Raw genomic sequence first — 18244 nt, 5'->3', positions numbered from 1 at the left:
AGATTCAAATTAGCAACAATGGTTGTTATGGTAGTTTAAATCATTCAGTCTCTACGTCAATCATATAATTAATATTCTCGAGTAATTACGAGAAGACCAAATATTGGAGACTCATACGTTTATTTTTTATTTATTTTTTGCATCTCTACACAATCTAGAGTTGATCTTTAGAGTAGAGAGGCAAAATACCTGTATCTATAATTTCCTACTATCACCTAAAATGCCAATCAGAAGATCACTAGAAATCTATCCTGAAACTATAACTTAGTAATAGGATCTGCTTTTTGATTTCCAGATACATGCTCATCTGTTCTATAATTCCCATTAGAACTTTTGAAGTAGAGTCAGGCTAGCTATGAGGAATGCCTCTTCCTACTACTACCCTGCAGTTCCCAGCACATTCTACGTCAGGGTGCTGGGCTCTACTGCTTGTAAATACCCATGTCTCTTATTGAGAGCCATGGCCAACGCAGGGCTACAGGCAGCAGAGCTGGGCCCGATATAGCTGCCCTCTTAGTAAAACTTACTTTACATTCTTAACTTTTTTCTGTGTCAAAAGTTCAATAAACTGAGCTTATCAGAACCAAAATAACCCTGAAAGCAATAGGATTTTTAACTGCCGTAATAAAATGGAAGAATTCAAAAGCTTTGTAATTAATTCCTCAAAAATAATTACTCCCAGGGAAACTGAGATTTTATATAGTATTCATACAGTACTCCAAGTTGTTTTAGTTCTGTCCCAACAATACCCATTGGGTGTTTTAAGTTTTCATTTCAATGCCAGCTGGCATTATCTATCATTAGGATATACAGAAAAACTATCCATTTTAGCCAAGTATCTTAATACATTAATAGTCTGCTGGTTTCAAGGGCATCTACTACTTCATGGAGCTGAGGTGAGGTTAGCTTAACTTCAAATTTTAAGGACACATGTACAGTATCACTCCATTAGTGGAAAAAAGCAGCACTCCTCCCACCTTCTGGGTGGCCCACCATAAAACCATTTTAACAATTAAAAACCTGTAACAGGAGAGTGGAAAAAGTAAACTTTATGGCAAAAATGTTGAACTCTAAAGACAGAAAAATGGCACAGTAGAAAGACACTAGAAAGCTTTTGGTCAAGATGGTGCCATTAATAAATGGCTATTTCCAAAATCTATGGCAGGGAGAGTAAAAAGTAGGCTTAGGACATCGTTTGGCAGAAAGCAAGGAAGAACTCAAAGATTAATGGAGACAAGTCAAAAGGACACAGGACCAGTTTGAAGGGGTTCCTACTAGCCACATTTGGGACAATTTGAGCTTCAGAAAGAAAGATGACTATAACTAATTAAATATACTGAAAAAATAATTCAATAATTTGAAAACAAGCCAAAAAAACCCCTCAAAACCCCACCAATCTAAAAATAAAGAGGGTACAACAAAATAGGGAAACTCTTCTTTGTAGAATACCAGCAAATAAGTGCAGAAAGACTATTGTAGAACTAGAAAATCATTAGGGAGTCCCAGTGAAACAACTGATTAGGATAAAGATCATCAACGGTTGTTAAACTCATTAGGGGAAATTATTTTGGGTAATACAATACTTACACAGTACCCAAGTATTACCCTACAGATTACTTAGCAATTGCAAAGGGAATAATGCCCCTTTAACAATGTAGAGAACAAGCAGATATCTATCACCCTAACAAACTATCAAGCTTAGTGTTATTAATAGTGGGACGAGCTGACATGTGTGTCCTGATATAATGTAATACGAAACATTTCAAAATAAGACAGAAAAAAAGAAGAGTAAGGCTAAAGGAAGTAGAAGGAAATAAAATTAATTTGTTTCAATGAAATTGATAAACTAAAGAGAGAATAACAAAATGAAAACTTGGTTCTTTGAAAAATGTACTAAAAGAGACATGTATAGCAAAACTGATTTAAAAAAGACAAAGAATATTAGAAATGAAAAATGTGGTGTAATTAGAAGTATAACAGATTTTTAAAAATCACAATAAAGTTCTTTATGCCAATAATTTGAAAACATAAAATGGATGATTTTTCAGAAAAATGAATTACCACCAAACTGACTCAAAAAATTGATGAGCTGTATAAGCCAATAACTATCGAAGAAATTGAACTAGTAATTAAGTGTCCCCTTCTTAAGAGACACGGAAACCCAGATACTTTCCAAGGTAGCTTTCTTGAATCTTCAAGGAACAGATAATCTTCTCATATGCTAACTACTAAAAAAAATGCCAACCATTTAAAACTACTCAACTTATTTTATTAGGCCAATATAATCTTGATACCCAAACTGGACAATGACAATATATGACAATTAAAAATCAATATAACTGTAAAATATGGATGAAAATCCTAAAGTGATAAATCAATGTATTTTTTTAAAAGCACAAAACAAAAACAACAATAGTAATAATAAAATCCTACGCGACCAAGAAAGATTTATCTTAAGAATGAAAGGATGGTTCAACATTAGAAAAATCTATCAATGTAATCTAACACAAATAAAGGAGATAAACCTTAGGGCCATTTCAATTAATGCACTGAAAAAAGAAATTAACATACTTTACAAAAATGATAAAACAGGCAGAGAGGAACTTGCTTGACTTGATAAATAGTCTGGATTGTTTGACACAGGACCATAGCCTTCTGTAATTAACATATCTGAAGTGTATTCATATTATAATAGTACACATTTCCTTTAGCACCTGTGAAACACTTTTCAAAAAATCTTAATTCATTTAAAATATCTAGTTATATTTGCCATTTATTTTGTTATTCAGAATTGTTAAATGAAAGAAAGTAATTGTTTCCTTTGCTCTGTGCCTCCAATTCCTCTCCTTCTCGTTCTGACTGCTCAATGATGGCCGCTGCAATGCAAAGTACAAATGTTAATTCTAGATATTTTATATTAACTTGAGCTATCAGCTGATCACTTCCTTCTTTTAAAAACACTTTTCTTCACTTGGCTTCTAGGTCACCTCTTTCTCACTGTTTTCCTCCTATTTCACTGGCCCTTCTCAGTCTATTCCTCTCTGGCTTAACAGTGGCATGCCCTGGACCACTTCTTTATCTACAATCTGCGCTAATTCCCTTGGTGATCTCATCCAACCTCATGACCTTAAATGCTATTTATATTCTGAGGACTCCCAAATTTATATCTCTAGTTGGAACCTTTCCACTTAACAAGTTGAACTTGTATATCCAACTGACTTCTACTTGGATGTCTGGTAGGTATGCCAAAAATTGTCCAAAGCCGAACTCCCAATCTCCCCATGTACCATCTCTCCACAAAATCTGTTCTTCAGGCAATCTTCCCTATCTTCATAAATGACAACTTTGTCCTTCCAGCTGCTCGGCTTAAAAGCCTTAGTCTTTGTATTTCTCTCTTGCCACAACCAAGTGATCTGCAAAATCCTGTCAACTGTACTTTCAAGATATATCTAGAATCTGACTACTTCTCACACTTGTACTACTCGGGAGGTACCAGTATCTGGCGTTTTTCCTTTTGATTACCACAAAAGCCTAAACGTTCTGCTTCTGCCTCTGCCTTCCAGTCGTTTTCCTTAAATAGAGCCTAAAGTCAGATCATATCACTGTCATTCAAATCCCCTCCAATGGTTTTCCCATCTCCCTCAACAGGAAAAGCAAAAAGGATCTTGTCCCCTTACCTTGCTGACCTCATCGACTATTACACTTCTACACGCCCACTTACTGAGTCACACTGGCCTCTTCAATGTACCTGAAGCTACTGGTAAGTGTCACCTTCTCAGGTAGGCTTCTCTGATTACCCCCCTAGAATAGCATTCCTCCCTATCACAACACCGCCTCTCCATTCCTTCCCTGTCTCATTCTATTTTTCATTGTATCTATTGCCTCTGACATACTTTGTATTTTACTCATATCTTTCTTTATTCTTCTCTCTCCCGCCAACTGGAATGGTAAGCTCCACGAAGGCGGGGATTTTTGTTTCCTTTGCTCGGTGTTATACATCCAATGGCTGCAAAGGTGCATAGTAGGTGTTCAACAAATAATTGATGAGTCGAATGAAACACAGACAGCACAAAACATAAAAATTTAAAAACATATTTCTAACAAAAGACATCCTAAAAGTGAAAAGACATAGCACAAATATAGAGACAGTGTCTACAGCACACATAAAGGACATGTAAAAAAAATTATGAATCAGTAAAAAAAGACAAACTCAATAGGGAAAACGGTCAAAGAACATGAATAAACAATTCAAGAAGACAAAACCAATGGGGTCAATAAATATAAGAAAAGGTGCTCAACCTTATCAGGGCAACAAAAATTAAATGACATATTATTTATCCATCAAAAGAGTAAAAAGGAAAAGGTCTGATAATATCAAGTGTTATTCAAGATATAGAGATAGAATTTCACATATTCCTTCCTAGTTTGAGGGTTAAGATAATTCTACCAATTTCAAAATTAATGTGACCAAAAAAAATCAAGATGTGAATACGATCAGGAATTCTAATTCTAGATATAGATTCTAAAGAAAGACTAGCACATATGCGTAAGGAGATACATACAAGTGTGCTCTGCATCATTTTTTTGGTAAGTCTGGAAATAGGACAACCTACATGCTTATCCAAAGAAAATGCATTAATTGTGTTATATCATACAATGGACTACACAGTTGTAATAAATGAACCAGAGATACAGGTATTAATGTGGAATCTCAAAGTCATAATGTTGAGCAAACAAGCAAGTTATACAACTATTTATTTTATTTATATTAATATAAAGTTTCCAAACATGTAAAACAATACTAGGTATCATGTGGATATAAATACATGTGCCATTTACATAAAAACATACATGGAAAGAGATTAAAGACAGTGATCCCTGGGGAGGTAAGGAAGGAAATGTGATCAGGGAAGTGTAAAGAAGTCTTTAAATGTAATTAAAGAAAAAAGACATAACGAGTAGTAGTGGATACATGAGTATTTGTTAAGATAGTCTCTCTGGCTTTGTATATATTTATAATAATTCATAATACTTCGTGGTAATTTATATAAAAAAAGAAAGGTAACATGAGGCAGGTTACCTGAGTTCTACTTTTATTATTATTTTTCTTACTTCATTTTGGGCTCTAGAATTAGTTTTTTCATATGTAAAGAAAGAGCTCATACAAGTCCTGATTTCAAAACTTATTATTACAAAGCTATAGTAATCAAGAGAGTGTGGTACTGGCCTAACGGGATAGAACTCAGAGTCCAGAAATAAACCCTTACACTGATGGTTAGTAGATTCTCAATAAGGACGCTAAGACAATTCAATGGGGAAAGACGTCTTTACCACAAACAGTGCTGGAATAATTGGGTACCCACAAGCAGAAGAGTCAAGCTCAACTCTGACCTCTCACACCGCAAATGAAAACTGAATTCAGAATAGACCAAGGCCCTCAAGTGGGAGCTCAGACTGGAGCCTTTCCTTCAGCAATAAAATGTATGATTACACGAGAAGAAAAAAACTCATTCAATTGTCAATTCATTCCGCAAACATTTATTGTTTTTCTACTACGTGGCAGCCATTATGCTATGTGTCAGACATATAAAGATGTAGATTATAAAATTCTTGTCTTCAAGGACTTCCAAATCTAAGAGAAAAAAAGTTTAAAATAATGTAATAATTACTAGCATAAAGGTAAATATAGTATTATGGCTCTTATGGCTTCAACCAATAATACCTACAAATGGGCAACTTTTCCCAAATTCCAGACTCATACATAAAACTATTAAAATCTCCACCTTAATAGTAGGTTATACTTATTCCTTCTCCTTCCTTACCCTTAACATCTCAGTAACAGCAAGGCTACACATGTGACTGAGAAATAAGTCCATCTGAAACATAAGGATGACCCGGGTGTGTTTTGAAATTTTGTGATTTTGTAAAGTTAATATGGTGCCTATCCTATTAAGGGGGACACCACCCTATAATCAAATACAGTGAGAATTTAGAGCAAAACATTTACTAAATGGGATAAATAAAGATCATAACAGCTTTGTGTCAGTTTAGGTCAGGCTTGGTCAATAATAATAATAGTAGTAATTAAAAAAAAAAAAAAACTTTTAGGGCCGGCCAAGTGGCGCACTGGTTAAGAGTTGGCTTGGGACGCCAGCTCTGAGCAGCAGGGCTCTGGTTCGGATCCCACATGAGGGCCAGTGATGCTGCGCCCTCTACAGCTAAGATGGTGAACAACAGCTCGACCTGGAGCTGGGCTGCCATGAGTGCCGGTGACAGCATAGGCTGCAGTGGGGCTGGCCAGCAGCAGGCGTGAGCATTCGTGAGCTGCCCTGAGGGACCATCCAATGGCCTGCGACCTGGGAAAAGCACAATAATTAATACCAACATGGGTCAGTGAAGCTCCTCCTCCACAACTAGACTGAAGAACCAAAGAACAGCAACTTGTCTGTTCCGCTTCCCTGATTCTCCAACCCTGTTCCCCTACCCCAATTCCCCAATAAAATCTTTAAAAAACAAAAACAAACAAACAAAAAAAACCCAAAAAAAACTTTTATAAGAGGTTTTCGGATTTTAGAATCCAAACAGAGAAGGGATTATCACCCTATAGTCTCTCTTCTATTAAGATGTCTCAAATAAAGTGTAATTACTCTGTAATGACAAAGTTTGATTCCCTTTCTTTAATCTTGCCTCAGATCTTATACTTCACTCCACTCTAAGGCTATGGCCGTTAGTGTGTAGGCTCTCATCTTCATTCATCTGAGTTACTGACAAGGCTTCCTGCTTCCAATCTATTTTCTGCAAATCTATCAGAATGATTCTTCCAAAATACAAATCTGATTGTACCTATGTTTTTCAGTGATTTTCTATAGCTTTTAGGATGCAGTTCAAACTTTTCTCAAGATTTACAAAGTTGCCTTATACACGAACCTGGCCCCTGCTTACTTCTTTTGGTTCGTCTTTGACTATTTTGGGCATACTACTACTTGCAGTGATGCCCCTTCTTGGTTTTGCGCATGCTGCCCCCTCTGCTTGGCATTACATGTTGTACAAGACAGACATGGGCCCTGCCTTTAAGTTTACATTTCAGTTAGGGAGACAAAACAAAAAAAAATTAACTGACAAATGAAATAATTGTAGCAAAGTGGCAGAAAGGAAACAGGGCTAAGATAAAAAATAACAAAGTGAGCAAAAAGTTACTTTGGTTACTATGGTCAGAAATGGCCTTCCTCAGGAGGTAACATTTAATCAAGACCTAAAACAGGAGAAGGAACTAGACATGTAGGGGTGAATGGATTAGGAAATGGATGGAAAAGTTATGTTCTTTGGCCTGGGAGATGAGTATTGAGGCTTGATCAAAGTGAATGGGGGACAAAGTGGAATGAAATGAAATAGGGGGTAGATCTTGCAGGGTTTTGGGGACATGATTAAGAAACTAGATTTCACGTTTATATATTAAGAAGTTCTGGAAGGGTGTTAAGCTGCTGAAGAGTGAGTGACACGATGTAATTTGTATTTTAAGATCCCTCGTCCCGTTGTATGGAGAATGAATCGAGAGGGAAGAGGACATGGCGGCTTTACCAGGGGTCCACGTGAAAGATGACCGAGGGATGACCGAGGGATGACCGAGAGACGGAGAAACATGGGAAGATTTAATATATACTTTGGAGGTGAATGCAGTGTTTCCAAAATCATGTCAGACATGATGGTATACATAATTTGGGGTGTATGATCATTTTGTTAGAAAGAATATAACAAACGCGGGCTGGCTGAGTGACACGTTTGTTAAGAGCTGGCTTGGGACACCAACTCTGGGCAGCAGGGCCCTGGTTCAGATCCCACATGAGGGCCAGTGACACTGCGCCCTCTACAGCTAAGATGCTGAACAACAGCTCAACTTGGAGCTGGGCTATGGTGAGTCGCCAGCAACGGTGTAGGCTGCAGCGGGGCTGCAGCGGGCTGCCCTAAGCTACCATGTGTGGCCGGCAGCCAGCGTGAGTGGCTGGCAGCTGGTGTGAGCTCCCATAGGCCACCATGAACGGCTGTCCAGAAGCCAGTGACCGATCTGCCTCACCTGGGAAGAGCACAATGATAATACCAACATGGGCCAGTGAAGCGACGTCCTCCACAACTAGACTGAAGAATAAAAGGACAGTAACTTGTCTGTTCCCCTTCCCCCAATTCCCCAATAAAAATCTTAAAAAAAAGAAAAAGAAAAAAAAGAATATAACAAACACATCTGACTGGTGATTTACTGAATATTATTCCTTGGGACAAATTGATTAAAATAATAATAGCCTAGGTGGTATGGAGATATGGTAAAAATCACGAAGCTAGTTTAGAATACACTGTTAATGGATGTGATAGCAAGGTAATGAAACAGGAGGAATGAAAAATGTTTTTCTGTGTCCTAGTTTGAACAACTGAGTATAGAGTAATGAGATAAAGAAGAGTTGAGTTGGGGTTAGAAGGGTTCAAGTTCAACTGTGTATCGTTTGAGAAGTCGCTGAGATGTCCAAGTGGAGAATAATTCTGCGCAGCTCAGTGGAGAGTCTGGGATGAAGATAATCGTTATGGTACCTAAATCCATGGGAATGGATACAATTATTTAGGAAGACATCACAGAGAGAAAAAAGGGCTAAGACTATATCCTGGAAACTCCAAAATGCAGGTTGTATGAAAGAAAAGTTAGAAAAGGAGACCGAGAAGGATAAGTTTGTAAAGTAGCAGGAAAACATGGAGTGAAGGGGCCAAAAAGAAGAGTGGTTCAAGGAGGGAATGGCCCAGTGTGTCCACTCTGCTGGGAGTCGGTAAGAGGAGGAAGGGGACGTGTCTACCGGATTGATGTATGTTCTGTCTTGGTGACACTGACAAGAGTTTTTAGTGGAGGGCTGGGGACCATACTCCAGCAGGTTAGAGAGTACCTGGGATGTGGAGAAATAGCCAATAATGAAGTTGTACCTATAAGGCAGTCCACTCTGTGACAAACGATCATTAAAAATATATATATATTGTGAGGTTACGTGTTTTTTCTTTTCTTTCTGGCTTTCCTGAGTTTTCCTTTAAAATCTCCCCTTTCTCTTTCTTTCCTATAGATGTTTCGAACCTGTTGGTTAGAACCCGTGATTCCTACAAATCACAGATCACTAGTGTCAGTGAAGGAGATACCGTAATCTATTTTCCAACCTATTTATCTTAGCGACTACCACAGGAACTGCTAATCTGTTATAGAAATAGCCAATGGACAAATGTTTAACTGAAGTACTTAGTCCTTTCTCTTTTCTTTACTTATTTGGTTTTCTTTTGTATCTCAAATTATCATGATCAAAGATTTTAGAAATTACTTTTGTCGACAAAGCAGAGTGGGACGTGGAAGATAAATGCATCTGGTTTGATGCTAGTCTTTGAGTATTACTAGCCGGTGCATGAGTGTTAACGAAGTTCATCCTGCCATCTGCCCAATGTGAAATGGAAAGCTGAGGTACTTGCCAATAAGAACTTCAGACTGAATGAATTCAATTCGGTTTAGGTCAGCAACATTTGATCACCAAGTGTATCTAGTTCCCAGTGGCAGGCTGGGAATTTCAGAATTACCCAGGGAACTTAAAACACAAACAAACAAACCCAACAAAAACAACAACAAAAAACAGATCCCTAGGCCTTAGCTTTAGAGCTTCTGATCCAGCACACGTAGGGTGAGATCCAGGCATCTATGTTTCTAAAAAACTTCCCAGGATTTCACATGCAGCCAGACTGTAGAAGTTGGTACAAACGAGTCCCAAACGTATAGGTGATTTGTTGCTAAGGTAACAAGGTAGAGGTATACAGAAAAGATGAAATTTTATCACTTTGAGGACTTTTAGAGAACACCAAGTTGAACCTCCCTTTTTTTCAATCAGGAAGATGACAGTCCCGCCTAGTTCCCAGGCACACCCGCCTTGGCTAGATCTCTTGCCGTCTGACATTCCTATTATTGTATATGCTGTCCTCTCTTGTTCTTTGGTTAACCTATATAAATAGGTCAGTACTTTAAGCAAATATGTTTTAATTTGTCTATAAGCACTAATTACTTTTTCCAATTTATTGTACCCATAGGAGTGGACGAGGTTGGAACCAAGCGGATGCTTGCTGAAAGGAAATATACATTCTTTTCTTTTTTTTAACTTTTTATTGGAGAACAGCCATGGTCACATTGCTTTCATGCTACAATGGCATAGTTGACTCTTTTAAGGCGGGCACAGCTCACAGTGGCCCATGCGGGGATCGAACCAGCAACTTTGGTGTTAGCAGCACCAAGCTCTAACCAACTGAGCTAAACAGTCACTCCCGGAAATGTACATTCTTATCTACATGTCTCTCTACAGCTTCCGCAGGTCCCAGTAACCATAAAGGACAGATCACAGCTTTCAGATCATATCATTTCTCATAGACGGAATGGTTGACATGTGACATGTGAAAGCAGGACCATTTTATCAGGTAAAAGAATTACTAAAAGAGCCCCTTTTCCTGGAATCACTGGGTCAGGACAGTTTCTAGGTGATACGTATCTACGAAAAGTTGCTTCGGGGGTAGATGGAGGGTAAAAAGAAAACAGTAGACTTCCTGCATAGGGTGTGCGCTAATCTCACAGCTGTCACTCTGATGGTAATTCCTGCCTACTATTTATAAACTAAAACTAAAGATAAAAGCACAAGATGACAAAATGTTCTAAACATGTGGAAAATAAAATGATCTAAAGGTCTAAAATGTGTCCAATAGGTAAAATTTAAAAGTTCATCTTTTTAAAGTAGGATAAAATTGCATGTTTGTGCTTACACAAAAGGTTAAAATGAAATAAAAAGAAGGCATAAAGAATTACTGAATAAGTAAAGAATCAAGTGTTAAACTAAGCTAACATGCTATAAAAATAAAAATAATTTGAAAGACTAAAATGGAAGGAGTAATAGATAAAAAGTTAAAAGCAAAAAAACCCCAAAATACCACCCACACACAAAACAACCCACAATAAGTATGAGCTAAGAAAAGAGCAAAAATTAAATAAAAAACCAGACAAACTGAGTAAAATAAGATTAAAAAATTGTTTTTAAAAATAGAAGCTGCTCAAATGTATACCAACAACAGACAAATGGAGAGACGAAATGTGGTAGATACATATAATGGAATATTATTCAGCCATAAAAAGGAATGAAATTCTGATATACACAACATGAATGAACCTTGAGAACATTATGCTAAGTGAAATAAACCAAACACAAAAGGGTAAATATTATGATTCCACTTATATGAATTAGCTAGAATAGGCAAATTCATAAAGACAAAATCGATTAAAGGTTACCAAGGGCTGAGGGAAGGTAGGATATTGCTTAATGGGTATATATTTTTTTTGCCTGATGTCAAGGTTTTGGAAACAGGTAGTGGTAATGGCTATGCAACACTGTGAGTGTATTTTGCACTTAAAAATGGCAAATTTTATATTACACATATTTTACCACAGTAAAAAAGGAGGAACTCAAATCAGTAAGAAAAATCAGTACGCAACGAAACAATTAAAGCTATAAAATATTCTAAGTATTGCAAGAACGTCACCCCAAATATAATTTAAGGAAGCTCAGGACCACAACAAGGATAGGGTAGGGGAGGTATGTCCAAGAGGCAGCAGCATAAATAGATAACTTAATCTCAAGCAAGTAGGATGAGCGTATAATTCACCATCCTAACCAGGACACTTCTGAGAGGAAAAGGGAGACTATTAATAATTACACAGGGACAACAGGTGTAGACCAGAACTGTCCCAGGCAAACCGGGATGTGTGGTCACTCTATAATTAATGGCAATCAGGTTCGCAAGGTTGAAGTCATGCCTGCAGCTTGGGGTCTGGCCAAAGTACAATAGTTTGAAAGCATCTTCCTAAAGGACGCAAGTAGTCAAAAATGCAAGTCCTTTTTTCATATTTTTACATAGAAGCAACACACAAGTACATCGCCTTTACTGAAATTTACTAATTAGTTATTCATAAAACAATTAGCATATTACTATTTTATTTAGAGCGATTATAATATTCTAGGAATTTTAGAAAACTGAATTATACTTTGAATTGCACTGGTAGGCATACGAAGGCATTCCTAAGGTGAATCATTTTTTATAAATCTATATTTTTATATATTACTTTAGAGCTCTACGAATATGTCAGTATTCTTGTATATTTACATTTGAGTACAATTGAGCCTGAACATTTAAAAAAAGTCAAACTAGAATTATTTTTAAACTAAAATGTTAATGACCTACAAATAGGTTAACTTAAACAGTCCATACCTTACATGAGAAGCTCCGACTTGGGATGTTTCTTGCTAACTCTGATATCTTGGGTTTATTCTGCAGACACTTGGTTAGGTGACCTTTTTTCAATTTTATTCTACTGTAATAATGATCGGTGAAGTTACAGTGATTCAAATGCTGTTTCTGCATGCATTTCCCAAGGTGAGGAATACTATACTTCAAAGCTTGGAGAAATAACTTGCTCTTCTGCTGCATGATAGCAAAGTCCCTGGTTTATGCTCCCTTTGGGGCTGCCAGCACATGAATGATTTCATAGGTACGATTTATAGTAGCGGGTTCTCAGAGCATCTGAGATCCGCAGTTCTTATCCCTCCCGTTCAGGGCCATGCACCCCTCAGGTAGTGTGAGTAACTGCAGACAGCTGGGAACTCAGGTTAAAAAATCTGAAAACTTGTATAAGTCAAAGTTTCATTGAAATCATACTTCTTGGCAGATGTGACTTAAATGTCTCATTTGTACAGTCAGTCCTATCAGGTTCAAACCATGCAGCACTGACTCTGGTACACACGGGGGCAAACTAAAAAAGCAAACAAAACAGAAAACAAACAAACAAAACAAAATAAAAATTTGCAAATATACATAGACTTAATGGGGGCATCTCAGGAACTCTGAGGGCTTTAAAAGGCAAAATAGCTTTGCTCTTACATAAATGAGAATATATGTTTGGTATGGATATGGAGGATAAGCTAGAAAAGCCTAATTACCTAACAAAGGTGTGTGTGGGGGGATATGTTGAGTGTTTGCTTCGTGCCAGATGCTTTTATATGCTTTGTCTAATTTAAACTCCATAAGGACCTGATAGAGTAGTTAATACTCAGTTTAGAGATGAACAAACTGTGGTTCTGGGAAGTTTAAGCAACTGCCTCAGGTCACCTGGAGTAGTAGTAGAGCAAAAACTCCAAACTGGTTTGGCTCTAAATCTTGGACGATTGGACTTTAACATTAAAAAGGTATTTAGCTATTTAGCTAAGATAAAAAACCAAAAACCATTTCAGGATGCACAAACAAAACGTGAGGCCATCTCTGATTTCTGTTGGGAAGTTGGTTCTTATTAACCTATCAAGGTAATCAAAGCTAGTAAGTAGTTAAGTCAGAGAGACTTGGCTTCAGGTCTTCACTATCTGTGCCTCAGTTTCTTCATCTGCAAAACTGAGATGATACCATTTACCTTATGGAGATGTTATTGTAAGAATAAAAGTAGACAATTTATGTTACGATCTTAATACAGTGCTTGGCACGTAGTAACCACTCAATAAATGGTGACCACTATTATTATTAGGACAGGAAAAATCTAAACATGTTGCACAGTGGTGAATGTCATCATGGAAGTATGCCACAAAACGCCCCTCGGTATCAAAGGTACAATACTCAGATTCACTACGGTTCTGTTCCGCCACCACGCCAACGCCCCCGCCTCCCCTTAATCTGTGTCGCAGCAAAATATCGGGCGAGTGGGGGTAGGGGATCAGCAGCCGACACCAGCAAAATAAATAATGATGAATACAATAAATAACCTAAATCACTATAGCCATGCGGGCAGTTTCAATCCATCTCTCATCCGCTGGGAGAAGACAGCAGGCAAGGCTAGGGGTGGGGGTGGGGGTGGGGTCGACGAACAGGTGTCCCCGGGAGAAACCATTCATTTTCCCGGTGCAACTCTCCACCCCTGAGATGAGGCGATCTGAGTGCGGAAGGGAGCGGTATACCATGTGCCACGCAGTGCAGGGACAATCGGTCAAAAAGCGAGGACCAAGGTTCTAAGGGATGGCTGGGTGCGGGGAGGACGGGGAGACGGGAAGAGACCCCCAGCATATGGCACCCATACGTACGCAAATTGAAAGACTGGCTCTGGGCACCAAAACCAGTGAAGGCAGTCCGAAGAACCCGAAGCTCTTAAGAAGGAGCGGAGATCTGACCTCAGTCCTGTTCAGCCGAAGTCTGCGTTCTGCAGCTCTCAGAACCAAAACCTACCCGGAGCCGCCGGGAGCTGGTTTGCAGCACGCCGGTCTACGTAACCCCAATCTGGCACGAGCACTAAGCACATTTCGCCATCTTTATTGTGGTCAAGAATGGATATATATCTATTTTCCCCCCCTCCTGTGTTTTTCAATCCCCAAAAACATAAGCCTTGTGATTCTTGGCTAGTATTCTGAGCTTTAGATGAGGCAGGGGAGAAGAGAACAAATAGGGGCAGCGTCTGCCACAGCTTCCTCACCCTCTGGTCCGCCCTCACTCAAGGTGGCCACCCGCAAAATGGTGCAATGACGTAAGCAGCGCTGTCCTGGTTGCCAAGGAGACGAGAAAACCGGAAATGCGGTTTTGGGGGAGGGCTAAAGCCGTGGGAGGGAGGCCCGGCTTGACAGGTCCTGACAGGGAAGAAGTAGACAGGTCCTGGCAGGGGAGACCTGTGGTGGCGCCAGCTCGTGTTTAAGTGGCTCCAGCGGGATGGAGTCCCGAGCCACTGAGGCCGGGGCCAGCGAGGCTGAGCGCGCGTCAGGCGAGGGCCCGGCAAGCGGCGGCCGGGCTCCAGGGCCAGCCGACTCGGCGCCCTTAGGAGCCGCCCGGTGGAAGCTCCTGCGGCAGGTAAGGAAGAGCCCACTCATCTCACCTCTGCCTCTGACCACTCCCCTCGCATGTGTGGGGCATGCGACCTGCAGCTCTGGGAGTTCCCTCACAGTTTTGCCGGGAGCCACCTGAAAAGGATTTCACCTAAGCGTCCCATCAAAAGGGAGGAAGCGGGTGGGGTTGGGCGGGGAAGGGGCAGCCGACGCTGAGTTCCTGGGAAACTCAGATCCAAGAAATCCCTTTCTAGACATTTGTCTGCATCTGGGGGACTTTTCTCCTTGCTCGCCAATCGGATTGGTGGGACCGTCGCTCCCATCCGCATACTGCTTTTCATTCCCGCTTCTGTTTCACTTCCTTTCCCATGTTTCTTCTTGCTTCTTAACTACCCCCTCCGCCCCGCCCCACCCCCTCGGAGCCTGATTTCTGCCCTAAGTCTGGCCCCTTTTTTGGAGATCAGCGTGGTTGACTGTGTTGGGATTGTGACGTTGCACGCGTTGCCTTGGTTTCTAACGTACCCGGGAGAGTGAAGGGAGTAAGTAGCAAGAGCTGCCTCTCTCTCTCCTTCGCTGAGATGTAAAAGTTACCTGCTTATCTTGGAGCTTGAAGTGATCAGCGAGATTCTCGCTGTCCAAGGTGGACTAGTTTGTTTCACGGCGGTTATCTTCTCGGACTTCAAAGTTGCTGCTGTTGGCGCATAACTTCAGCCATGGGCAGGTTTGACAGATTTCTGATTTGCCATCACCGACCGTCTTCCCAAACTGCTTGAAGTGAAATCTGTTTATTGGTTTACACATCAGCGTTATGCCTCTCTCTGCCTGAGGCTTCCTGCTGAAAACTTTACTCGAGAGGACACTTTCCGTTTCTGACGGCTGTATTTCGAGAAGAGTTTCCCAGCTATTGCCACTTTACTTGAGATTGCGCCTTTAGTTATTTTGGGGGTTACTTTGTTTGCAGTTGTCTCGAAACATCTTTTCATACCGTGGCCTTCTAATGCTGCCATGACATAACTCAAAAGATCATTTCTTTGCCGATGCATTTAATAATAAAATGAATGTTCTCATAGATCATTGTCATAGGAACCTTCTACAGTGAAGTAAACATCAGTTAAAGTCGTATTGTCAAAGTAGTAAATTAGGACCTTAAATTAATCAAATCTTATTGTGATGACTTCAGTAATTCTCAGTAAAGTGGAAACTAGTTGATCAGCACTTACACTTACGTTCATCCTGAATTGCTGTCTCTATTCAAGGGCAAGTTTCACCTATGGCTGCCCTTTGACCGTCCCACATTTAATGTTTTGGTGCACATGTGCCCTCTGCTTAGAGTCTTTTTATCTTCTCTGTTTGATGAATGGCTGTTTATCCTTCAGACCTCCATGTCAATCTCCTTTTTTGTGAAGCCTCTCCTAGCTCCTTTGGGTTGAGTTAGACCCTCAACTCACTCTCTCAGAGAACCCCATATCATATTATGATCATTTGATCAGAGTCTATCTTTCTCACTAGAATGGGAGTTTTCCCTGGGAAAAGATATTTTATGAATCTATATACTCTGCGCCTAGCACAGTTGGTTTTTTTGTAAATATTGTTAAGTGTGTGGAAAGCCTGAGAGTAAGGACAGTTTTTAAGTGGCCCATATTTTGAGTGAGCTTTTTCTTCTTCCGTATTTAAGCTTCTTTTACAGTGAACATGATTATTTTCAAAACATTTTTCATTTATCCCAAGATGCATAGTTTTAATTCTAACATCTTTGAAATTGGGATATGTCTTTCAGTTGATGGCACACTGGTCAATTGGCAGTCTATTCTATATAACGTCAGACAGAAGAAAAAAATGTTGAATCTTATCATTAATGATGTCTTAGATTTGATGAAATAAAGTCACGGGAAGGGAAGACTATTTTTTTCATTTTGAGGAAAAACACTGAAAACCTTTGACTACCAGAAAAACAATTCCATATGACTGAAAATTATTCCCAGAACAATATTGCTGTACAATAGAAGACCTCTTACTTGGGTTGGTTAATTGAGAAAGCTGGTTAAAGACGTGAATCATAAAAATGATCCATATTCTAAAGTGAAGCTATATTCTGAGTGCCAAATCTTTCTAGATATTTATAATTACTTCTCTAGATTTTTACGGTTGGCTGCCTACACCTATATTAATAGTAAATTTTTTTTATTAGTTTCAGTTATACAAAACAATCTAATAGTTATACATTTCACTCCTCACAAAGTGATAACCCCCCTGCCCCAATCTGTTGCCCCTCTGACCTTGTATATACCTATTACAATTTCATTGATTTTTTTCCCCTGTACTATACTCCATATCCCGTGACTATATATATATTAAATTATAGTTGACATACAATATTATTCAACTTCAGCTTCAATTGTAAATTTTTTTAGCAACTTACCTTTATCTTTCCAAGGCTTAATTTTTATGGAAGCAGCGTAAAAATAAAATGAAATAATGATTATTACTACTAATAATTACTATTTCATTATTTTTTATAATATTTCATTAACAACAATAACAAGAATAATTGGTATAAAAAAGCTTGTGAAGGAGCACAGTTAACTTGGCAAGCACACAACAGGGAAAAGCAAGAAGAGGGCATTGGCCACTACCTTTCAGTTCACATGGCCTTGTCTGAATATTTAATAGAGGGAATGGAGAGTGTCTGTTAATCCAGAGTTAGTTAAGAGAGCTGCTGCTGTATTTTGTGCTCTGTTTAAGCCTTCTGATTTTGTTGTAGAAAATGGCAGACACCAAGAGACCGTGTCTTAGAAATGGTTGTGTGGTGTACTTGCAGATCTTGCACTGAGGACTTTGGTTTGGATCCTACACAAGCCAGGAGCTGAGGGACTTGGTTTTTATTGGCATCTCTTGGCTTCCTGCAACAGGGCTGAGCAGGGTCTTTACAGCTCTTTCATTCCTGCCCCTCTGCCCTTTTTTGCATAGAGAATTATTTATCGACAAATTTCATACATCATCGCATTTAAGGAGTTTTTCACATTATTGAGGTTAAACTGACATTTCAAGTGATTATAGAATTTTATACTGCTAGTCATAGATGACATAGATTTTTGCAAGCTTTGTAGAGCATACTTTAACCTTAAGGATTGGCATGTAATGCTCACCCAACCCCTGTTCAAGCCATGTTGATATATTGGGTTGTTGGAAAAGTTGTGATGTATTTTGTCTATGTTTTTCAAAGGTCATTTATTTATATAAAGAACAAAGATCAATCAGTGATATATTGCCCATTTTGTTCAATAACCTTTTGCCATCTTTCAGTGAGCTTCATATTCCTCGTTCATAGAAGGACCTGTCTTTATTTGCAAAAA

The 18244-nt window shown here is 39.0% G+C and overlaps 2 protein-coding genes and 1 non-coding gene across 6 annotated transcripts in view; 1 reads left to right on the top strand and 2 right to left on the bottom strand.

The window, feature by feature from the left end:
* Nucleotides 1-14579, bottom strand: part of PREPL (prolyl endopeptidase like) — a 36160-nt gene extending 21581 nt beyond the window's left edge. Inside the window, exons 1-2 of one of the 4 annotated variants that reach the window (XM_019647935.1) lie at nucleotides 14163-14579; nucleotides 12310-12850 (exon numbers count right to left, since the gene is read on the bottom strand). In XM_019647935.1, coding sequence (XP_019503480.1) covers nucleotides 12310-12528 — 219 coding nt within the window. In that variant the 5' untranslated portion in view covers nucleotides 12529-12850; nucleotides 14163-14579. The remainder of the gene's footprint in view (nucleotides 1-12309; nucleotides 12851-14162) is intronic. The other 3 variants (XM_019647934.1, XM_019647936.1, XM_019647937.1) reach the window with 3 other exon arrangements.
* TRNAS-GCU (transfer RNA serine (anticodon GCU)) lies at nucleotides 10246-10319 on the bottom strand. The gene has a single exon. It is a non-coding gene; the product is annotated as a tRNA-Ser (tRNA).
* A 71-nt stretch (nucleotides 14580-14650) lies between the features above and the next one.
* The window catches only part of CAMKMT (calmodulin-lysine N-methyltransferase), a gene marked incomplete at its 3' end in the record, with an annotated part of 13955 nt that continues 10361 nt past the window's right edge, over nucleotides 14651-18244 (top strand). Inside the window, exon 1 of the mRNA XM_019647912.1 lies at nucleotides 14651-14916. Within this exon, the coding sequence (XP_019503457.1) occupies nucleotides 14779-14916 (138 nt within the window). The remainder of the gene's footprint in view (nucleotides 14917-18244) is intronic.

The sequence above is a fragment of the Hipposideros armiger genome, unplaced genomic scaffold, assembly GCF_001890085.2.
Source record: "Hipposideros armiger isolate ML-2016 unplaced genomic scaffold, ASM189008v1 scaffold_118, whole genome shotgun sequence".
In the NCBI taxonomy this organism is placed as follows: domain Eukaryota; kingdom Metazoa; phylum Chordata; class Mammalia; order Chiroptera; family Hipposideridae; genus Hipposideros; species Hipposideros armiger.
Note: the sequence above shows the minus strand (reverse complement) of the source record. Positions and strands in the feature narration are given on the sequence as shown.